We start from the raw sequence: 24,899 nt of genomic DNA, 5'->3' as shown, positions 1-24,899 counted from the left end.
TCACAGGAGTTGACAAAATGACATGAACTGCCTTCGGGACTCCAGCTCCGGATTTTGCCTCTAGGTTAACTCCTGAAGCCTTTTCCATGAGCGGATATAGCCACAAGGCAGTGGAGGTTTGAAATCGGAGTTTTCCTTTTCCTAGATGGGCTGCCTTCCATGGCTGACGAGCCCCACCTACCCAGCTAACAGGGTTAGTCAGACAAAAACCAAAATCATACTTCAAAATAAAAAGCTCTGGTGCAGTTATCCAGCCAACCGCTAGAGGTGCTCCGCATGAGAAGATAGTCTTAACTCTTGCTTTATAGTCTCTTTGCCAGCAGAGTGCATTGTCTAGAAGTTTCAACCTGCTAAAGAGAAAGCAAAAGCCACTCTTCATATTAGGATGGGTGGTGAAAGCCACCCAAGACCATCCCAACACCTTTAAATATATTCCAAATATGTCTTTTCTGTGAGTCTCTTGAGTGTAAGCCCCGGGGATAAGCTGCTGCCATTGTTACCTCTAAACACCAGAAACAAGCTTCTTTCTTCCTTCTTACTAGCAGGCTTGCATTGTTGAGTGGAAAGCAAAAGTGAGTAGTCTCCCTCTTTCTATTTTTAACAGTCTCTAAACATAGCAATACTCTTAAGCAATTAAACTGTCTCTTCTCTCAAAGTGATTCTTTATTGCCCTCAATAGTACTCAGTAGGAGTTGATGGTCAAGGCTTGTTAAACTTATAAAGTTTGTTCAAAACAGCCCCCCTTCTTCCCCTCATGGGGGAAGCTGCAGCTTCTCTTCCTCAGATGTTCTTTCAGACACTTTCCTCCTCTGGGAAACAATTTATCCCGTTTCCTTGCTGCCTGGAATTCTTTTATTATTCTTGAGATCTCCGATTGTAAGCTACTTGTTCCACCCCTCCCTTTTTAGCGGGTAGAGCTGCATTTGTAGAAAATGTAATAAGGAAATAACGTGGTCTTCTGTGCTCAGCTCACTCCAAGTCATAAAATTCTCCTCTCATAAATCTTGGGCATTCACTTCAGTTCAAGTGCTCACTTTTCTCCCTGGTAATTTCCAGGGTCCTACGGAGCCTCACAGCTGAAAGGTCTCTACGGAGCCTCACAGCTGAAAGGCCATTAAAAGATGGCACCCAAAGAATCTTCTGTCTGGTGAGTTCTCAGGGAGGTGTGTTCTCAGGGAGAGGGATTGCTCGCCCTCTCCTCCCAGGATCTCTCAGCTCCCCTGCAACCCAGTGTGGCCTTCTCCTGGCTCCCGCTGCCCTCTAATTTATTGAGAGAGTCTAGATTCATGGTAAGCAACAGGTCTTCTGGGAGCCCCAGTTTCCTTCTGCTTTTGTTGCTACTGGCTCCACCCCTCTCCGAGGTACAGTAACTTTTTAGTCACCCATACTGTGATTCACAGAGGCCATGAAGAAGAACAATAGATTACCTACCTATAATTGTAGTTCTTCAAGTAGACCTCTGTGATTCACATGTCCCGACCTGGCCTCCCCACTGTCACACCCTTTTTCTTTTTGCAGCAGTTGACCTAACTGAAGGGAGAGCCTTGGCACCAAGGTACATATACCGGGGGAAGAGGTCTATGCTAATGTATTTTCCTTTGCTACCGCAGAAGCTCTAGAATATTCCAGTGAAGCTACGTGCATGCGCAGATTGCCCATAGTGTGAATCGCAGAGGTCCACTCAAAGAAGTACAATTGCAGGTAGGTAACCTGTTTCACTCTGTTTTGTTCTCCCACTCACAGCACCAATATCTACTGCATCTATCTCTCTTCAGTACAATGTCTCCTAGAATACCAGTCCATTGAAATGTTGAGATATTACCACTGAGCAAGACTTTGGCAGATGTTCTTGCAAGTCAACATTAAGTTAATATTAATTTTAGTACCCATCATTATGGCATATACGCATGTGCATTCAAAGTAACATTTATAGTGTGATTTCTGTCAAAATACAGTGGATATAAAAATTGTACACACACCTTTTAAAATGTCAAGTGTCTGTGATGTAAAAAATGAGACAAAGATAAATCCTTTCGGAACTTTTTCCACCTTTAATGAGACCTATGAACTGTACAACTCAGTTGAACAAGAAACTGAAATCTTTTAGGTGGAGGGAAGTAAAAATAAAAAAACTGATATAATAAGGTTGCATCTGTGTGCACACCCTTAAACTAATACTTTGTTGAAGCATCTTTTGATTTTATTGCAGTACTCAGCCTTTTTGAATATGAGTCTATCAGTTTGGCATATCTTGACTTTATCTATCTATTTATTTGTTTGTTTATTCATTCATTCATTCATTCATTCATTCATTCATTCATTCATTCATTCATTCAACTCATATACTGCCCGCACCCTGCAAGGGTCTCCAAGTGGCTTCCAACATCAATTAAAACAGTTCAGTTGAAACAAACACACTAAAAACCAATATCTATACATCTATACTCGCAAAAATAAAAAAAATCTACAAAACCAATCTAGATCCATAACTCTATCAGTTCAAATTAAAAACCTTCAATTAGAAAACTTCCAGAACAGGAAGGTTTTAACCTGGCGCTGAAATGTCAGTAACGTCGACGCCAGTCAGATGTAGTTTGGGAGGGCATTCCAAATACTGGGGGCAGCTGCCAAAAATGCCCTCCGCCTATAGGCCATCCCTCTCACCTCACTGAGGGACGGCTCTTTCAAAAGGGCCGCCTGGCTAGATCTTAACTCCTGGGTAGGTTCATATGGAAGGAGGCAGTCCTTCAGGTATCCAGGGCCCAAGCCATTTAGGGCTTTATATGTCAAAACAAGCACTTTGAATTGGGCCCAGGAAACAACTGGTAGCCAATGGCCAGAATTGGCTGAATATGGTCTCACAGCTCCTCCACCCACCAGTTGCGCAGCTCAATTCTGAACCAGTTGTAGTCACCAGATCATCTTCAAAGGCAGCCCCACATAAAGTGCATTGCAGTAAATAAATGGGTTGTTACCAGTGCATGTGTGACTGTCATGAGGTCATGTTCATCCAGGTAGGGCCATAGCTGAAACAGTTTCCACAGCTGCAGAAAGGCATCCCTGGCCACTGAGTCCACCTGAGTCTCCAGGGCCAGATCAGGGTCCAGAAGCACCCCCAGACTGTGGACCCTGTCCCTCAGGGGGAGTGCAAACCGATTCAGGGCAGTGAAATGGCTCTTTAACCTGTCCAATGAACCACCCACAAACAGCTCAGTGTCGTTAGGCTAAAATAGTTTAAAGAGAATTTCTTAATTCTAACTCCAAAATACTATTAAACTTCCTTCCTTGAAGTATAATTGTTTAGTTAATGTCCAATTTATTTTCTTCGCATCTCTTTCCCCTTTTCCAGATCCACCACTGCTCAATTTAGTGGTTGGGCAAAAAGACACTTTTTTTCTATTAAATGGATTATTCCATCCAGGGATGCTGATAGAACAGTATAATTAAGATTTTATATCTCACCCAGTGGTAACAATGATGTTAAGTTGGCTGATTTATCACTTTTTTCTTTTGTCAGCTTCCGACGACTTGCAAGCAAGTTGTTTCAGCTGCTTGTTTCCGCCCGCTGCTTGACTGGGGAGTTTCCTGAATCAAACGTGGGTAACCTTCGGGTAGTGTGGGCGGCATATAAATTAAACAAACAAACAAACAAACAAACAAACCCCCCCATGATCAACAGGCTTCTCCCCCATTTCACCACCTCTTTGGGATGGTTTTAACCCCCTGGGGGTCCCAAACAGGTCGGAATTCAGCCCAGGGGATGGAGCTCCGTCCTCCTCCTGCTGTCTCATCGCAGCGTCAAGCTGGGACACTTGCCAGATATTCCTGCAGCTACTTTAATGTTGCTGTAGGCCTCTTGGCAGCCTCCCTGACCAATTTTCTTCTAGTCATTGTCGGCAAACACGGGTTCGAAAACACACGTGTAAGCTTGGACAGAGAGCAATCAGGAGTTTGCACATGCTAAAATGAGCTGAATGAGTCCAAATTCAGCTAGCCTTGATACAACACTCCTTCTCGCAGGTCTGCCCACATAAGAACACCCTGGTACTCTCAGATATTATTTTGAAAAGGTCAAGTGGGCTTTGTAGTCCTTAGACTTAACTTGCACCACTGACAGGACTCTAAGTAAGCTAGGCCGAGGCAGCACTCTCAGATGACCCTATGGCAAGTGTACTGTTCAGGAAACCAATAGAGTTTTATAATCTTTATTTTATTAAAGAATAAGCATGTTACTAGGTATCAAAGCCAAATTAAACCAAAACAAATAAACTAGCATTGTGCTGTTTAGTTACACAGTTGTAGTGAGGCAAAGAAAACATAAAAAATATAAAAGAGTACAAAAACCTTACAAAAATGCAAAAAGACATTAAAAAGAATAAAAACAGTTCCAGTCTAGTAAATCATTAGTAAAAACAAAATAATCCAAGTAGGTTATAAAAAGGCTATAGTCCTCAGTGATCCTATAGAATAAAAACCCCTAAACAAAAGTAAAAATCCATTATATGTCCCATAGTCCTTAGAAAAGAAAAATCCAGTAAATATACCATAGTCCTTACAAAATTACAAGAGCATAGTCCATATGGAGTATTCCAGGAAAAGGAGTTCATAAAGAATATTCCATAGAACAGTCCATAGAAAATAGTCCATGCACAGTCCTTAGGAAAAATCCCATAAATCCAAAAGTAATCCAGCAAAGCATAGGAACCAGTCCATGTAGGTAGGCCACCAGTCCGTCTCGAAAGACATTAGGGTGAGTCCCAAATGGCTGAAGAGTAGGTCACGAATGACTGAAAGGTCGGTCTTGGAAAGACAATCTCCATAGGCAAAAAGTTCCTTTTTCAAGAGTAACTGGCAAGGGCTCATCGCACCTTCCCACGATGTCATCCAATCAGAGTTTGTTACTAGGCAAACAGTCCTGTTGCATCACATGACTTCTTTCCCATACCACACCAGATGTTATTTGGGTTACTGTAGTTTATCAAAGAGTCACAACAATTCCCATCTATCTAATCACACCGAGTCCTTTCTCAGGCTTTCAGAATAACATTCTCTCTGCTCGCCTAGAAAACAACTTGTCAGCATAGCAAAGATTCTTTATACAAAGAAACAAGATGGAACCTCTCTGGCTCATTTCTTAATTACAAAACCCATATGCCTTAAAAGATTTTAACTCAAAAACCCATCTCATCACAGTCATTTCATCAATTTTGCAGGAACGTCCAGTTCTTGGTAATGTCACTGTTGTGTCATATATTCTCCACTTGATAATATCTGTCTTCACTGTGTTCCATGGTATATCTAACGCATTGTGTCGCAAACCCCATGTCCCTTGTTTATTCCCTCAGAAAGGCCCACAAGTGCGTTCCCTTTTTGCTGCTAACAGTGGAGTATTTTAATCCACAATACCATTAACGTATGACTGGACACTTGTCTTGTGAACAACCAAAACGCATTTATAGAATTTGTTTATGTATTTCAAACAGTATTAGAAATCTTTCAGGTAATCAAAGTTCATTGGTCTCAGCTTATCAGTTCCCTCATTACTTTGTTTCTCTTTGTTTACAGTTTCATAAACACATCACCAACCCATCTCTTTCTAGCCAGTTCTTTTTATCTCCTCATCAATTCCCTAACCAGTTCCTAACTCATCCCTAACGCACTGCTATCTCACTCCTATTTCTATCTAATTCCACTCTGATCCCTATCTGCCTGCTCCTCCTTCAGCCAAACCTCATATATCAACGGACTCCACCTCTCCAGCTCTCTCATAGGATTATGCATATAAACTCTTGAGCATGAGTGGCAGCAGTGACAGAGCCAATCACCACACCTTGGAAATTCTTTTGTACCCTTCTCCTGACTCATACCTTTTAACAATGGCTTCTGCTATAGGATGTGATTAAGAAAATGTCAGGAATGACTTACTAGCACAGCTGATCTTTATTTGAAATTCCTCAGAGGCACTTTAAATCAGTGGTTCTTAACCTTTTTGAAAGAAACGCCCCCTTGAGCCATTGAGGAAGTTATCATCGCCCCCCTCCCCACGGTGATGATATCTCATTCATTCATTCATTCATTCATTCATTCATTCATTCATTCATTCATTCATTCATTCATTCATTCATTCAAGACACTTAAATCCAATGACCCCTGAAAACAAAATTCAATTCCAAGAAAATGAAATGCCCCCAAAAAGTAACATTTAATGATTTAGTTGCGAGCGAATTTGAAGACACAAAAAGAAATATAAAAAGGGCATAAAAACAAACCGCAATGCAGGAACTAAAAATTTGAAGATGGAAACTCTGAAACTAAATTAAGATTGGAGGAAAATATATATTCATGCACATTGTAAAAAGGCTGCAGCCATCTTCACAGGTTTGGCTTGCTCCAGTGCCCCCTACCGCCCCCTTCTGCTCCAACGCCCCCACGCCACCCCTTTTCATTCTACCGCCTCCCTGAAAAATGAAATCGCCCCTTGGGGGGTATTATCACCCACGTTAAGAACCACTGCTTTAAATGATGGCAGGTGTGTACTGACTCCTATTTAACACGAGTTTGAATGTGATCGTTTACTGCTGAACACAACTATATCCCCAGTTATAAGTGAGTGTGCACACAGTTGCAACCATATTATTTCTGGGTTTTTTATTTTTACTTCCCTCCACCTAAAAGATTTCAGTTTGTTGTTCAACTGAGTTGTATAGTTCATAGGTCTCATAAAAGGTGGGAAAAGTTCTGAAATTATTTATCTTTGTCTCATTTTTTACATCACAGACTCTTGACATTTTAACAGGGGTGTGTAAACTTTTTATATCAACTGTATGTTTTTTCATATCTAGTGTAATACAGATTTGAGAACCTGAGATTTGGCATGAATTTTAGATTCAGAATTTTAGGACATATGCAACAAAATACACTTTGAGAAATGTGCATATGTTACTGTTCTTACTATTTCAGGTATGCAGAATCAGTTGGATTCTGGCGAGGTCTTCACTGGAACACTAATCAAAATTCTTCTGTAAAAAAAAGATTAATCTAAATTCTGTATCCTAATTTTATATTTTTCTTACAGATATATTTAATGAGCATCAGAAATAATCACTGTTAGCATATTTTTAGTGTAAGAAGGAGGAATTGAAATTAACTTTGAACCTCTGGGCTGAGCCCATAGTGAATGATGAATGCATATCAGTTTTCTGAAGAATATTGTTTCTTTTTCTTGGTCTCTGTGAAGACCAAGAAGAAGAAATGGGTTTTAGTGCGCCTATGCAGAGAAATATTGGAATATTCCAGAGCTTAAGCACATGGTGCTGGGACCTCCCCCACACTGCCCTTAACCCCACCCCCGGCACTGAGTGCCTCAGTTCCTTTCTTGCCACCAATGCAGCAGCACCTCACCTTTGGAGCTTACCTCTATTCTGTTAAGAAAACTGATCTCTTGTGGAACTCCCAGACTTCTGACTTGGACCGTTGATATTGCAAACTGCCTGTGAGCGTTTTTTTTTAAAAAAAAATACAGCAGACTGTTAGTACTTTATTTTTTGTTCACCACCACATTTGGATTTCATTTATGGCCTCTTTCGGCCTCTTTAAGCGGTATGAGACCTGCCCAAACAAGATAACCATTTTGGATGGCTGTTCTGCGTCTGTTTTGTTTGGGCAAAGAATATCAGCCTGCCTCATGTGTGGCCTGTAAAAACTTTACAAAGCCAGCACTTAAATTGAGACTTCAGTGTCTCCACTCCTTTTTGTGGGAGAAATCACTTTGCCCCTCACAGGGACCATCTATGGAGCTGGCCCAAGCTTATCCATTGGAGCTTTCTCCATGTTCAGGCCATTCACCAACTTCTAAAGCCTCAAAGGTGGCTAAAATGGCATCGAAGTCCCATGTGTCTTCATTGAGCTTGAGGTCAATGGCTACAGTATTGACAACGAAGCCCCTCCCTCGGTATCAATGCCAAAAAAAGAAAAAGAATCCATCAGCTATGCAGAAGCCATCGCAGACAGTGGACAAGGTTGCGCCTTCACCTCCAGCTGTGAAGGCTCACTTGACCAGGGTTGTGGCTTCCTCTACAGCATTCCTCAGAGGTGTTGACCTGTCGAGCATCTATAAAGCTGCCACTTGGGCAGCTACCACGTTGGGCAGCTACCTTCGCGCCAAGGCTGAGTCTTCCTTTGTCCATGCTGTCTTGGCTTCTGCATTGTCGTGACGGCCCACCTCCTGGTAAGCCAGCTTGCTAGTCACCCATTAGTGTGCATTCACAGAGACCATTAAGAAGAAAAATAGGTTACTTACCTGTAACTCTGGTTCTTTGAGTGGTCATCTCTGAATTCACTCTTCCCGCCTCTCTGTCCGTCACATATGCCTTTGCATGCTGAGCAGCGGTGGGCTGTTCTACGGAACTGAGGTACTTGGTGCCAGGGGCGGGGTTAAGGGCAGCGTGCGTGAGGTCCCAGCACCATGTGGTTAAGCTCTAGAATATTCTGAGATTTTCTCTGCATAGGCACACTAAAACCCATTAGTGTGAATTCACAGATGACCACTTGAAGAACCAGAGTTACAGATAATTAACCTCTTGTGTGCTGTTGGCAAACTTCTGTTTGTTTGCTTGTTTCTTAAATGCAGGCTTTCATTAAAGATAGAACCTGGGACCAGTACCCCACGTTTTGCTGCATCTCGTGAAGATTTAGTAGGTAAATACTTTTAGAGACCACTGAAAGTTTAATTTTTTAACCTGTCTTTAATTCGGAGTATCTGAGAGCTTCATTGCATGTGATATATTGCCTGTGTTACTGTTGAAGTTTATCCTGGAGAGAGAGAGAGAGAGAGAGAGAGAGAATTCAATCTTTTAACAAAACTTTAATAGTTTTTTCCTTTCTCCTTTCATATTGTTGTGTTTTTATGTTTTATGTTATGTTTATGTTTTATATACTTTAAAATTTTTATTTTCATTGTATAACAAAGAAACAAACAAATAACAATAAAAGGAATACACATACGAGGGAAGGGAAAGGAACCAAAACCAAACCAAACCACGGGGAAGTGTTTACAATAATACAATATATAGTATTACCTTGGCTCCATGGCTATGTTACAATACTAAAATCCATAACATGCTATACACTGGTGCCTCAACCTATGAACTTAATGGGTTCCAGAACTCTGGTTGTAACACGAAATGGTCGTAAGTCGAAGCACCATTTCCCATAGGAATGCATTGAAATGCAATTAATCCGTTCTGTCCGAAGGAAAAAAATCACCAAAAAAAAAAACACACCACTGCAAGACCCATCAGAAATGTGATTGATCCGTTCCAGCCGAAGGAAAACAACAACTGAAAAGCAAACTCTGCAAGACCCATCAAAGATGGAAAAAAAATCACCAAAAGGCAAACAAACTCTGAAAGACCCATTGGAAATGAAAAAAAAAAAAAAAAGCAAAAAGCAAACAGCTTTCCAGCTTTCTTCAATGTATATTCTCGGGTTCTCATGTAATGCCTCTGACAGCCTATCCATTTCTGCAATATCCAATAATTTTTTTAAACAGCTCCTGCACCTTCGGATTTTCCTGATTTTTCCGTTTTTGTGCCCAGATCAACCTTGCAGCTGTAAATATGTGCAACAACATATATTTAATTTTTTAATCAACAATTTCTGGCATTATATTCAGCAGAAACATTTCTGGTTTAAAAGCTATTTTTGTTGTATAACTTTTTATCTAATATCTTTTATCTGTCACCAAAATCTTTTTACTCTATTGCATGTCCACCACACATGAAAAAAAGTGCCGGGTTGCTGACAACACTTCCAACATGAGTTACTAACCCCCGACACCATTTTTACCAGTTTTACAGGTGTAAAGTGGCATCTATAAAACATCTTTAAAACATTTTCTCTCAAGTTATCATTATAGTTATCATTCCACGACCAAGTCCAGTGTCTATATTATAACCAAAATTTTGCGCCCACTTAATCATCACTGCTTTCACCCTTTCATCCTTTAAATTATATTCTAAGAAAAAAGTATACATTTTTGTATAATTTTATCATTAGTATAAATCCATAACTCATCCACCTGAACCTTCCCCTCATAAAAGCCCATTATTTTGTCTTTTTAAAACCTTGATTCTAATTTTAGCATCGCCCACCAGTCTGCTGGTAAACCCATTTCCTTCAGCTCCTGTATATTTTTTAATTGTAGCTCTTTAGTTAAGAGCTCTTTACATGTATATTTCCATTCTTTCGAGATTAAAGAAGGTTGTGTAAAAGCTTCCAAAGGCGCTACCCATATTGGAATTTTTATATGAAATTTTTGTCAAACCTGGTGTAGCACTTTCCTTACAATTTTATCAGGAAAAAAAAGTGTTTTGTCTTTGCCCTTGCCGTATATATGCATGCCATCCTAATCTCAAATCATGTCCTTCCAATTTTAGAAGTGTTTGGTCCTCCAAAGTAATCGATTCCTTTACCCACTTTAGAGTGCAGGCTTTGCAGCATAGTAGATAATTTGGTGAACCCATTCCCCCTCTTTTCTTTTAAGTCCTGTAGGGCTTTGAGTTTTATTCTCAGTATCTTAGCTTGGAATATAAATTTAGAGAACATAGTGTCTACCTCCTTAAAATATTTATAATTCAACAGTATTGGTAAATTTTGAAACAGAAACAGAAGGTTTGGTAAAATGTTCATCTTTATAGTTTCAGTTCTACCCAGCATTGAAAGTTGCAGTTTACCCCAGTTTTCCAAATTTTCCTGTATTTCTTTAAATATTGGGAGATTTGCCAAATGTAATTAGGAATGATGACTTAATTGAAGGTATGGGAGAAAAGAAGACAAAGATTAATTTATTTGTGGATGATTCCTTATTGACAGTGAAAAATCCGTTAGAATGTATAGATAAAATTAAAACCCACTTAGAAAAACTTGGAAAAATAACCGGATTAAACATAAATTGGCAAAAATCTGACTTAATGTTCTTTAATTATAGTAGAATAGAACAAGAAAAGTTTGCAGAAAAACATGATTTTAAAATATGTAAAACAATTAAATACTTAGGGATAGATTTAGCGAAAAATATTTAAATATTTAAATAAAAATATATTAAAATATTCAAAAAATAAAGGAGTATTATTATAACAAACTAAAGGAAGTAATTAATAAGAAACTACAAGAATGTGGTAAATTTAAGTTATCTTGGTTTGGAAAGATTGCATTGGTAAAAATGAAAATTTTACCAAAAATTAATTTTCTATTTAGAATGTTACCAATGCAGTTAACAGAGGATGATTTGAAATATTGGCAAGGAATAGTTAACAAATATTGTAATGAAGGGAAGAAATTTAGAATAAATAAAAAGTATTGGTATAAAACAACAAAAAAGGTGGTATAGGTTTACCAAATATAAGAAACTATTATTTAGCTAACCAACTGAGGTTCATTGTTGAAATTATATATAATCCAGAAAGGCTAATTTGGTGGGAAATGGAATCATCAGAATTACAAGGAAATATAGAAAAATATTTATTTGCTAAAGGTAAGGAAGATAAAATAAGTCAAGTTTATAATCCTTTTTTAAAGACATTGTTAAATATATGGTATAAGTATAAAAAGAATTTTAGTTCATCATACTCTCCATTTGGATTAGTGACAGAAATAGAAAATTTTCCTACCAATATGAAGGTGTATGTGGATTTATTTAAAGAAGAAAAAGTGATTAGACTGAAAGATTGGCTGTATAAAATGAGATCGATAGACCAAATGAAACAAGTATTTCAAAACAAGACTATTTCGTGGTTGAACTATGTACAACTAGAAAGATGGACTAAAGAATGGGCAAATAAATATAATAAAGGCAGAGAACGCACAAAATTCGAGCAATTTATATTCTCATATGAGGACATTCGGATGACTGACTCAGGAAAAGGTACAGTGAGTAAAATTTATTCACTTCTTAATTTAGAGGAAGAAGAAAGTGAGAAAGAGGGATTGAAAATGGTGTGGGAACAAGATATTGGGAAAAGAATAAATGAAGAAGAATGGAGGAGGATATGGAATATGAGGGTTTTAAGATTTATGTCAGTAAGAATAAAGGAAAAAAATTTTAAACTTATTTTAAGATGGTATTTAACACCGGTAAAATTAAACAAAATTAACATCAGTCATCCGAATGTCTGTTGGAAATGTGAGAAAGAAGTTGGTACATACTTTCATATGTGGTGGGAATGTGAAAAGGTACAAAGATTTTGGAAACAAATTTTCAAAGAATTAAGTTGTATGTGTGGAAAAGATATAGAATGTAAGGCTGAGATTGCTCTGTTATCAATATATGAGAACGTGGAATATGACAAAATGACTAAAGAACTGATAACTAATTTAATAACAGCAGCTAGATTGATTATTGCTAGACAATGGAAATTAAAGACTGAATTACAAATTGAATGGTATAAAGAAATATGGAATATAGCATTAAATGATAAATTAACTTGTAATTTAAAGATGAAGAAAGGAGAGTTGAAAAAGAACAATTTTTATGTAATATGGGGCAAATTTTTGGAATATGTCTTAATAAGGGGGAAAGGGAAAGCTCCAAATCAAGAATCTATGCAGTTCTGGAGAAGAAGACAATAGAAGAAGAAGGAAGAAAAAGAAGAATATGGCAAGAGGTCCCGTATATGGTGGTGGGGAACACTGTTATTGTGTTTGAGTTTATATGTTTTATGTATATGATTTGTTTTTGTTATAGTTATAGAAATAAAAAAATATTAAAAAATATTGGGAGATAATTATCTTTCAAGCTACTTGGGTTTTTTTTAAATATAAACTCCCAAATATTTAATTTTCTATGTATGTTCAAAGCCAGTTTCTAATTCTAATTTTTCTGCTTCTTCCTGTGTCACATTTTTTGTCAAAATTTTGTTCTTTTTTCATAATTCAGTTTAAGTTCTGATACTGCACCAAAGTTTTCAGTTGTGGATATTAATTATCTAATCAATTCCTTCGGGTTTTCTAGCAATAGTACCAAGTCATAAGCATAAGCTTATAATTTATATTCCTCTCCTTTTATTCTCAACCCCCTAATTCTGGAATATCACCTTATTTGTCTGTTTAATATTTCTAATGTCAAGATGAACAGCAAGATAAGGGGCACCCTTGTCTTGTGCCTTGTTGAATTTGAATCTCCTCCAAGATTTGGCCTTGACTCTTGCTTTTTGTTGTGAATAAATTGACTCTGTCGCCTGAAAGAAGCTTCCTTAAAGGTTCCAGCCTATATACTAATCAAACAAACAGCACTCTGAGAAATGCTAAACAAAAACCATAGTAAAACACATTCAAAGTAGTAAAAATAACATGCAATTCAAAAATCCCAGTTGGACAGCCAGTCACTGAGGGCAAGTTTGCCCAAAGAGAAAGGTCTTTGCCAATTGGCATGAGCATCTTTTCTTGTCAGAACTCAGTTTGAATGCTACTCTGCAGAGGCATTGAAACTTGGTTAATTCTAAAGTTAATTTCAATTAGAGTAGACCCACCAAAATGACTGAGACTTGTTAGTTGCAAGTAACATACATTCCATTGTTTTCAGTGGATTTACTTTCATAGGAACAAGCACTGAATGTATCTTTATGATATCCATTCTTAGTGTGTAATATGTACAAACAAATTAAAGTAATTTGTTCATAAGAAATACACCATTTCAAAAGTTGTCAGTTCTGGTTTTCGACATAAAATGTCATAAGTGTAGCCATAAGTATGTATTGTATTCAGTTCAACTGGAACTTCTTGTGCTTTTCTTTTTTAGGTGCTGAAGTGGGGATTTCTCCACAAAGTGTACGAAAAAGTGGTACAACTGAAGGAGCATTGCTACCACCAACTCCTCCATCCCCTCAGAACCTCATACCACATGGGCATAGGAAATGTCACAGTTTAGGATACAAGTCAGAATTTTATTTGAAATTTATACTCTGTGTAATACACAGTGTGCTAGGAACTGTGTTTAATATCATGAGACACAAATCTTCTGAAGGACCAGGACTACACACACCCATCTCTGGACTTTGGAGGGCCACTGTTGTAACCCTTGCAACAAAAAATTCTTTTATTACAAAAATGTTTTTAACTACAAAAGCCCACATGTACCCTAGACAAAGCATGTGTTTTTAAAAAGTTAACCATTAAGGGTGGGATGCTTCCTGTGGGACCCCTCAAAACATGACTTCCTAGAGGTCACAAAAGGAAACTTTGGACCTTTGCTTGCAGCCAGTTTAAAATATGGGGGATGTGTGGGGGTCCCCAGGGGTGTTGGGAGCCCCATTTGAGCCTCTGGGGAGGGCTACAAGCAGCCCACTGACTGCATGTTGCCCATCCCTGCTTTAAATTTTCTGTCTCTCTTTTTTTTTTCCCAATTTGATTTTAGCATTGAGTGTGCATAAAGTTGCTGAAATATTTCTTGGTTCATTTGTACATTTTTAAAATAGGCAAAGGGGCCTTTTAAAAACAAATTTTACAGGAGTGCTTTCTCTGCATCTGGCCTCCACTTTAAGGAGCTTGCAAGAGCAATGTGTTTAGGAAGCTTGCGTCAGGCCATAGTACATACAGTGGACCCTCGACTTACAGAATTAATCCATATTGGAACGGTGGCTGCAAGTCAAAAGGTTGAGGCTCCATTGACCTACAATGCATTGAAAACCAATTAATCCGTAACTATTCGTTTTTGTTCCATTTTCCCGGTCTGTAGGTCGATTCTCCGGCTGCAAGTTAAACCTAAACTTTGCAGCCAGAGAAGTCTGTAACTCAAAAAGTCTGTATGTGGAGCTGTCTGTAAGTCAAGGGTCCACTGTATTTGGTGGATTCTGTCTGGCGTTCTGGGTCACAATTTGTGCAGTTCTGTTCTGTACTGATTATGTTACTGTTAGGAAGATCTCATAGTGTCTCATGAATTGATATAATTTAAATTAAGATTCAAGTCCTACCATCTCATTCTCATGGCTTGGGAATGGATTCTCAAAGGTTTACTAAATTAAATTTCAAAATAAACACACAGCAATGCATGTTGTGCACCAAGGAGCAAGTTCTTCAGGAAAAGCTCAGTCATTTGCTCATGTGAGTGGTAATCACTGCGGACATAACACTTGTATATTTACTTGAACATGGATACATCTTGTGCCCAAGTTCAGAATATAAAATGTAAATTCCACCTTCAGTAATGTATTTTTGCCATGCTTTTTGTGGAGAGGCTAAAAATATTACAGGTGCTAAGAAGTGCTCAAAAATGTATTCTCATTGTCTTAATGCCTTAAAGCAATCATGTAATTCATATTTATATCCTTTGGATTTTTTCTAGTTTCATTCATAAGATGAACACAGCAGAATTTAAAAGTGCAACATTTCCAAATGCAGGACCAAGACATCTTTTAGACGATAGTGTCATGGAATCACATGCCCCATCTCAGGGACAGGCAGAAAGCTCTACTCTTTCTAGTGGAATTTCAGTAGGTAAGATTTTAAAACTACTGAACCAGAAAAAATATGTCTCAGTATATAACCAGTACAATAACTGGGAATTAATGAATAACACTGGACTATTTCTAATGTTTTGTTTATTTCTCACATTATTATACCACCTTGAATGACAGACTGTTATTCAAACACTGACCAGATCTTAACCCTCTTAGTTTCAGCAATATGTGTTCAGGTCATGCTCTGGTTTAATGTTGTGTTAGACTCCATTTATTCTTAATCTTGAATAACTGAACACTCATGTTTGTGGTATTTTGCAAACACAAAGTGATGTTCATCAAGCAGTTCACATCCCATCTGGATTCAAAGTGTGATGATGAGGGAGAAGGGCTGCCCCAATTCATTTTGAGTAGTGCAGTTAGTATTTTTCATAGAGATTGCGTGGTCTCACAAGGTGTTGAAAAATGCTTGGCTCTGGGTCCAAGCTCTCCTACTGCCTGAGGCAGGAAGAGAATGTCAGTTCCATTGGATCACTACTGCCTTCTGTTTTTTTATTGCCACAATTTCTTCCACCCCATCTCCACTTCTTCTGCCACCACGTCCATATCTCTTCCTTTTCCCATTTCCTTCCATTTCATACTTACCTTGTCACCATTGTCTTGTTTCCTCCCTCTGTCATGGTCTGTTTCACTCTTGCAGCCACTATCATTTCCTCACTCCCCTTTCCCTCCCTGCTTCTTTCCTGCTTTGCATATAAATTTTGCTCAAGCAAAACAAAAAGAATTCTACAAGCAAAATCAGAAGATAAATAAAAAAATATAAATATGAAAGTAGTCCTCAGATCAGCACTAAATTTGGCACAGGTATAGCAAAAAAGCCTATTCTTGCTTTGTATCAAATTTGGAGACATTTGGGCAAAGGGTTATCTAGTTGTGATTTTTAAAATAGTAACAATGTACAGTGGTGCCTCGCATAACAATGTTAATTGGTTCCGGAAAAAAAAGTTATGTGAAAACATCGTTATGTGAAGCACCGTTTCCCATAGGAATGCATTGAAAACCGGTTAATCCGTTCCAATTGGAACGGATTATCCGGTTTTCTCCCTCTCCCCGCGGCTTGGATCTGACCCACGGCGGCTACCTCAGCCATGGCTGGACTCCCTAGAGTCCGGCCATGGCTGGGGTAGCCGCTGCGGCTCGGATTCAAGCCGCGGGGGGAGGGTGGTGGGTTTGGAATGCCTTTCAGGCATCCCGGGCTTGGATCCCACCCGTCGCCGGTTACCCAAGGGTAACCGGCGGCTGGTGGGATCCAAGCCCGGGATGCCTGAAAGGCATCCCAATCCCACCACCCTCCCAGCCTCCCCCCAAGGCTTGGATCCAAGCCGTGGGGGGAGGCTGGGTGCAGACACCCCCCACGCTGCAGCCGCCGCTTGAAGCCTCCCCGTGTCGCTTTCCCCAGCCGTTCTCGGACTTCCAGGCATCCGAGAATGGCCTGGGTAGGCGGTGCGGGGAGGCTACCGGCATCGGAGACAGGGTGGGGGGTGGATCGGGAAGCTGGAAGCCTACCCGCGCCGCTTACCCAGGGTGTTCTGGAAGTCTGAGAACGCCCTGGGTAAGCGGCGCGAGTAGGCTTCAAGCTTCCCGATCCACCCCCCACCCTGTCCCCGCCGCTTAAAGCCTCCTTGCGCTGCCTACCCCGGCCATTCTCGGACACCTAGGTGTCCGAGAACGGTCTGGGTAGGTGGCGCGGGGAGGCTACCGGCATCGGAGACAGGGTGGGGGGATCGGGAAGCTTGAAGCCTACCCGCGCCGCTTACCCAGGCCGTTCTCGGACTTCCAGAAGTCCGAGAATGGCCTGGGTAAGTGGCGCGGGTAGGCTTCAAGCTTCCCGATCCACCCCCACCCTGTCCCCGATGCTTGAAGCCTCCCCGCACCGCTTTCCCCAGCCGTTCTCAGACTTCCAGGCGTCCGAGAACGGCCGGGGTAGGCGGCGCGGGGAGGCTGCCGGCGGCGGGGACAGGATGGGGGGTTGTCCGGAAGGCTTCCAGGCAAAGGCCTGGAAGCCTTCGACACCCCCGTACCCTTCCCCCGCCGCCGCTGAGAGCCTTCCGAGCTCTCAAAGGGCTTTCTCCAATATCGGAGGGGGCCCTTTGAAAGCTCGGAAGGGAATTATCGCCAGGGGACGGTGGCTTCGGGGTCCTTCCAAGGCCGCAGCCCACTGCCGACATTTCCCCCCAGCTGAGCGGCGGGGCTTCAAAGCTCCCGCCGCTCAGCTGGGGGAAAATGGTGCCTATGGGGAAAAATCGCAAAGTGATTTTTCCCCATAGGCAAGATCGTAGTGCGATCGCAAAAGCGATGGCAAAAAAGCCATCGCTATGCGATTTTTTCGTTAAATGGGGCGCTCATTATGCAAGGCACCACTGTATTAGCCCCCCCCAAAGACACAAGCGACCATAAATCTACAGGTAATAGACAAGAAATGAAAAACGTAGATAAGACAAAATCTGCATACCTTATGGGAAAAAATCCTGCATTTTAACTTCTTTTTTTCATCACAGGAATTCGGCCATTCATGGCTCCAATTCAGACCCTTTAATTACTGCTTTTTATCCTGTAAAATGTCTGAAATAGCTCCTTTTAAAATAACTTCTAAGAATTCTGAAGGAACTATTTTCATAGCATGGAATTCTGGCCATTCAGAATTGCTTTCAGTCATTCTACTAAGTAGTAGTCTGTCATTTTTAACTCTGCTGTGGTGTTCAGTGTAAAATAAAGCATGTCACTCCTTCCTGGCCACACATTCTTACCTCCTGCCTGTGGAAATATTTATAAAGCTGTTTTTTAAAAATAGGCAATAACTCACTCATTTGAGCTGTGAAATTACTGTTCTTTGTTCCCTTTGTGGCTTTGAATGATCTCAAAACCACTGTCCAATCATAGGTGGCATCTTTGACCACAGTCTACAAGGCAGAAACTATGGATTCCACAGCTTTGCAGTGGTGCAAAAACATGCATCACGAGTATGGATCTTCATAGGTCCACACAGGATGACCCTTAAACCACTCTCCAAACATAGGCCCCATCTGTGCCCACAGACTACATCACAGGCATTATCGCTCCCCCAGCGCATGGCTTTGCAGTGGTGCAAAAACGTTGATCTGATGCATGGATCTTCATGGAGTCACATGATTTTTACGAAGTATCATGCCCAAACCACTGTCTAATCATAGGCTCCATTTCTGCCCACATACTTAAAAAACAGATGGAATTGGGTGTCATCAACACATTGGTGGGAACAGACCACAAAATTCTGGACAACCACTTTCAGTTTATATACAGTGGTGCCCCGCATAGTGACGATAATCAGTTCCGAAAAAATCATCAGTATGTGGATTCGTCGCTACGCGGGGCAAAAAAGCCCATAGGAACGCATTAAAACACGTTTAATGCGTTCCTAAGGGCAAAAAACTCACCGTCCTCCATGCGGCCACCATTTTTGCTGCCCTGTAAGTGAGGAAAGGGCGTGAAAACACAGCAGGCAGCCATTTTCTTCACCCAGTGGCCATTTTTGAACCACCAATCAGCTGTTCTTAAAATATCGTTATGCGATAATCGGTAAGCGAAACGCTTACCGATCATCGCAAAGCGATCTTTTACCATCTAAAGCACATTGCTATGCGGATTCGTCATTAAATGAATTGCTCATTATGTGGGGCACCCCCCCTCTCTCTGTATGTATGTATGTATGTATGTATGCATGCATGCATGCATGCATGCATGCATGTATGTATGTATGTATGTATGTATGTATGTATGTATGTATGTATGTATGTATGTATGTATGTATGTACATACACAGTGGTGCCCCGCATAGCGAGGTTAATCTGTTCCAGTTTAACCTTCGCTATGGGGAAACATCACTAAACGGAACGGAAAAGCCCATTGGAACACATTAAAATGGGCCCAAAACTCACCGTTCTGCGATGTTTCCCCATGTTCCGGCGGCCATTTTGGGTGTTCCGGCGGCCATTTTGGGTGTTCTGGCAGCCATTTTGGGTGTTCTGGCGGCCATTTTGGGTGTTCCAGTGGCCATTTTGGGTGTTCCGGCAGCCATTTTGGGTGTTCCGGCGGCCATTTTGAAACCGCTGAACAGCTGTTTATTGCAATGCAATAAAACATCAGTATGCGCTCGCATTAGCGATCGCAAAATCTGCATCACTATGCGGATTCATCGTTAAACGGTGCGCTTGTTATGCGAGGCACCACTGTATATATATAGTGGTGATCCTCCTTTGCGCCCTTTATAACTTTGGGCTCCACAAAGGTGAACACACCCTTTTCGCTGCCACCAGGTATTCTCTTAATAACAGTACAATTCCCACACACTTAGGAGCTACTCAAAGAACTTAGGAATCAGGGGTTTTGATCAAACTTTCTTTTATTAAACAACAAAAATGATAAGGAGAATCAAATATAATTGTTCTGGTATTCAATTACATTAAATCATGTATTCAGTCACTGGTATTATTCATATTATGCTTATGCATTCATTCCTGCTTGTTCAATATGATGTAAACTGTTCAATTCTCATTCCTAATCCCTCTAATCTATTCCTAAACCTTAACACTCTCTGAATAACTTCTTGTCCCTACTTCTCTCTATCCCTGTCCTATTCCAACTCTCCTTAACTGTCTCTTCCAGCGGTCTATTTGTCATTCTGACTCCGCCCCTCCTGCTCTATCTTCTGATTGACATGCAGGAATGATGTCATCTTTTGGAATCCGCTACATACCTCCCCCCTTAGCAAGTTTGTTCCATGGAGTAAACCTATAGTGGTTTGCTCCATGAAGAACATAGAAGCAATTTAATATTTCCACCAACTTATAAATAACATTACACATTTTAAATTCACATTTTAAATTAATACTTACTCTACATATTTACCTTCAATCAATTAACGTTTGCAATCAACACTTTCAATTCCTTCGTTATTACAATACACTTTTCCATTGCTTACCCTTTTTCATTTAAAAGTACAGTTACTTTTGCAGTTACTTACTTTTATTTACCCATAACTAGAACAGCTTATTACCTTCTACATCACTTACCATTCTTTCATTTTCAATGCAATTACTTTTGTAGCTACTTATTTTTACTTATACATAACTTCTTACCATTCTTTCATTTTAAATTATCATTACATTTGCAGTTACTTCTTTTTAATTTTACATAAGTAGAACAGTTTATTACATTCTACATGTCTTACCATTCTTTAAAAGACAATTACCTCTGCTATCACTTACTTTTATTTGTACTTAACTTGCAGTTTATCACATTCTACTTTTCTTTTTAATAGTCCTTCCTTCCTTCCTTTGGTCTTCGTGCCCAATCTTCAGCAGCTATCTTTTGAGTCTTTTTTTTTCCTTATGGAACTTAAAGTCCAAACCTTGCAAGTTTTTCTTCCAGTTTGCAACCTTGTTCTTGTAAGTTTTTCCAGTTCGTAAGTCAGTTAAAGGTAAAGAGTCTGTGCATAGTCCAAATTGTCCTTTTCCTTTGCACGGCTTAATCTCCTGAACAACCACCCCCTTTTGTCCCACTTACGTTCCCTCGAAGCACGATGTCTCTTCCCCGGCTGCAAATTTCCACTCCAGAACACAGCTGGCTGATGATCTTCCTCGTCGTCTGCTCGGCTCAGCACGGCTCTGGGTTCGAATCTGGATACCTCAGTGCGGAACTCCTTCCGGGACTCTATGCCTCTCACGATCCGACCAGCCATCACCGCCTTCCCAACGACCTCCTCACAGTTGCTCGCCCTCTGGATATTTTCAGCTTTCTTTTTGTATCTTAGGTTAGCTGTAGGGCTAACTATTTCTCTAATCTCTGGTAAACATTTTGGATTTGCACCTGTAGGTGCACTATTCCCTGTGCTACCCCAGGTTGGTTTGAGAAGACTTGATTCTGTCTTCTCAGCAAGGCTCTCGCTTCTTTTTGTTTCTCTGGAGAAAGTAAGGGACTGATTTGGGCCTCTTCTTTTCTAGCACCTAGGAGCTCTTCCTCCCTTCTATAATCTGGTACTATCATGTTTGTTTGAACCACTTTCTGCCCTGGTTCTCCCTTCTCTTGTATTAGGTAGTTTCTTTGGTTCATTTTGGGGTTTATTTTGAGTGGGTCTGCTTCATCTAATTGTAACTTGCTCTCTTTGGAGGTTTCTAGCTTCAGATCTTCTTTTTCAGGGTTAAATATTACCCCTTTGGCTTTCCTGTCAGCCTCTAGCTCTTGTTTCTGTTGCTGGCCCTGCAAACTTTCTAGGGAGGGGTCTATGCAAAGTGTTCCCTAAGTTGTCTATACTTTGACTTGTAGGACCTTGCCTCTCCTCTATTTTTTAATTTAGTGTTTCCTGTCTTCCTTTTGATCTTGTATACACTAAATTAACCTGTTTCAACTCATCCTCACTTTTTCCAAGTACTGACACCTCTCTGTGTTCCTGTTTCAGTTGATTAAAAATATTATTAATGTCCTCCATGTAATTAGAATAATCATCATAACTCTTGCCCTCCTTATTGGCTTCATCTTCTCTATTTCTCTTCCTTTGACATATGTCACAACTCTGACAAAATTCTTTTATCTCCTTTCCCATTTTTGGCCAGTAATACTTTTGAGATATTCTCTGCTTAGTCCCTGCAATCCCCAAATGTCCAGATAAGGTGTCTGTGTATCCTTTTTCCATTATTTGCTTTCTGTATTTGGAAGGAACCACGAGTAGTTTCTGAAGGCTCTCCCCTTCTTGACTTTATTAGGATCTTTCTATATAAAAGGTCTTTTTCCTTAAAGTATCTCTCAGGGTTCTCAGGTGATACTGTATTTTTACTAACCATTTTAAAGCACTGTTCTAACGTTGGATCTTCTTCTTGATACTTTCTAAATGTACTTTCATTTGGATTTCTCATTGTTATCAAATCATCTATTTTATCATTCCCTCTTATTATTACATTAGGGTACTCAAGTTTTTCCTCAGATATTTCCTTGTTGTCTTTCTTGGCACAAGAATTCACTAAAACACTCTTGACATGCTCAGAGAGGTCTATACCTATCAGGCATGATGTTGGCAATTCACTAGCAATTCCGATCCTCCACCAACCAGTCCATCCTTGATATTTTATTGGTATATTTGCCACTGGCAATGTAATTATCTCTGTCCCAATTCCTTTGACTCTTATGCTTTCTCCTTTCACTATAAACTCTGAAGGGATTATTTCTGGATGGCATAATGTCACTTGAGAGCATGAGTCTTTTAGAGCTTGCTATTTAGTCTCATTTATATGAATTGTATCCCCAGAATATTTCATAAGTTCCTGATTATCTCCAACCACGTAACAGTGGAGAATTTGAGCTACTGGGAGTTGTTCTTGTTGTTCTAAGCTCTCTGCTCTGCCACTAACTGCTGTTGCCATGGTGCCTGCTTCAACTGTCCCTGTAGGTGCCTCTTTCTGATGTACACAATATACTTTCTTTGGCACATCTAGATTCCCTTTTTGTTGGGCAAAATCTCTGTTTTTAACACATGTTTTAAAGTGGCCTAGCTCTCCACAAGAAAAACATCTAACAGCTTTTTGTTCAAAACTAGGAGATTTCTCTCCTTTCCCTTCCCAGTTTTTAAATTTATGCTGGCCCTGATTGCCCTTAAAATGGCTTCCAACTGTCGGTTGGTCTCTGAGGTACATTCTAGGTTCCCTTTTTCTATCCTCCCAAGCCTTTCCCCCAAATTTCACCTCAGAATAATTTGGACGTTTGATTTCTGTAATGTGGTCCACGATTTCGCTCGCTTCCAATATAATTTTTGGCTTTTTATCTGTTACTAAATATCTCAATTCCCCAGGTAACACTGAGAGAAATTGTTCAAGACCCAGGACATTTTTCAAATCCTCTAGGGTCTCAACCCCTACTTGCTCAAGTCATTTTTTTAATACTTCTGCATATTGGCCCCTAATTGTGAATAGGTTTCATCAGGCTCTTTGGTCAATGCCCTAAATTTCTGCCTCAAATGCTCTGCATTGATCCCAAACCTTGCAAAAACCAGATTTTTAAAAGCTTCGTATTCTCTCACTTTTTCCTGAGGCATATGGGCATACATTTCGGCGAGTTCGCCACTAATTTGTGTCCTTAAAAGGATCATTTTTATCAGATTCTGAGATTTTATAGTCCCAGCAGGCTCTCTCAGATAGAATCAGAAATGCCTCTGGATTATCCCCCTTTCTGAACTGTGGGAATTTCTTGAGGTCTACTTTTAAAATATCTTCACTGGCTGAAATGTTATTATTCTGATTTAGAGCTGTAACTTCTAGTTGTTTCATTCTGAACTCGTGTTCCATCTGCTTTTCCCTCATGGCCATTTCTCTGGCTTCTGCCTGTGCCCTCATCTTTTCTTGCTCTATGGCTAATTGTCTGGCTTCAGCTCCTTCCTTTGCTTCTGCCTCTGCCCTCATCTTTTCTTGCTCCCTGGCTAATTGTCTGGCTTCAGCCCTTTCTGTGCCCTCTGCCCCTGCCCTCATCTTTTCTTGCTCCATGGCTAGTTGTCTGGCTTCAGCCCTTTCCTTTGCTGCTAACTCAGCCTCCCTCAGTTGAAATTCCTTCTCCCACTTCCATTTTTGAAACTCTTGGGAGGTTAATTTAGCTTCTCTTTCTCCCTTTGAGGCATCCTCCTCATCCTCCTGAGTAGCATCCTCCTGCTCAGGTACCTCAAGAGTACTTTCCTCTTCGTAACGTAACCCCTGTCCTTCAGGTACCTCCATTGTTAACTTCTTCCCTCTTTTAGGAGGCATGGCTTATCTGTGTTCTCAGATTCAAAACGCAAACCTCTTTTTAAAAGGGACCTATTTTTTTTCTGTGCTAGGGAGAGATACTTGGTAGCTTAGACAACCTGCTCTAGGCTTGCTTCGCTACTTTGTTATTCCAGGCACCCTGCCTGAGCTCCTTGTGGGATACACTGTTTCTGTTTGGCTTTCAGCCACACACCTGTTTATTTTCCTGATTTCCAAGCTTCTTTGCTTGTTTCTGTTTCCCTCAGATCTGTTTTTTGACCCTGGTTTCCACTTCTTGTCCCCTCAGCCCTCTCTTCTCAGAGCTTAGGACCCCAAAGCTAACCCCCTGGTCTTTCACAATCTTGAGGTAAACCGTAAACTGTTGAATTTTCCCTCAGAGCTTCCCCTTTTCTGTAGTCTTTCTCTGGTCTGTCCTCAGGAGTCCCTTTTAAGCTTTTCACCAAGCTATTTTCAAGGATCCTACTCCTGCCCTGACAGCACCAGACTACTAGGTTCCTTACGCTCAGGAAATTCAAGTTTTCTCTCGTTTACTGAAATCTTTTGGCTCGCTGGATTATATTTCGAATCCCACTTTCGCCGCCACCACTTGTGGCGATCCCCCTTTGCGCCCTTTATAACTTTGGGCTCC

At 40.3% G+C, this 24,899-nt stretch overlaps 1 protein-coding gene across 17 annotated transcripts in view; it reads left to right on the top strand.

Annotated features, from left to right (window-relative positions):
* RALGPS2 (Ral GEF with PH domain and SH3 binding motif 2) overlaps positions 1-24,899 on the top strand; it is a 368,517-nt gene that overhangs the window by 260,094 nt on the left and 83,524 nt on the right. For all 17 annotated transcript variants that reach the window (XM_078392372.1, XM_078392375.1, XM_078392380.1 and 14 more), the window contains 3 exons: positions 8,630-8,697; positions 13,796-13,931; positions 15,338-15,489. In XM_078392372.1, the coding sequence (XP_078248498.1) occupies positions 8,630-8,697; positions 13,796-13,931; positions 15,338-15,489 (356 nt within the window). The remainder of the gene's footprint in view (positions 1-8,629; positions 8,698-13,795; positions 13,932-15,337; positions 15,490-24,899) is intronic.

Source organism: Pogona vitticeps, chromosome 4 (assembly GCF_051106095.1).
Source record: "Pogona vitticeps strain Pit_001003342236 chromosome 4, PviZW2.1, whole genome shotgun sequence".
In the NCBI taxonomy this organism is placed as follows: domain Eukaryota; kingdom Metazoa; phylum Chordata; class Lepidosauria; order Squamata; family Agamidae; genus Pogona; species Pogona vitticeps.
Note: the sequence above shows the minus strand (reverse complement) of the source record. Positions and strands in the feature narration are given on the sequence as shown.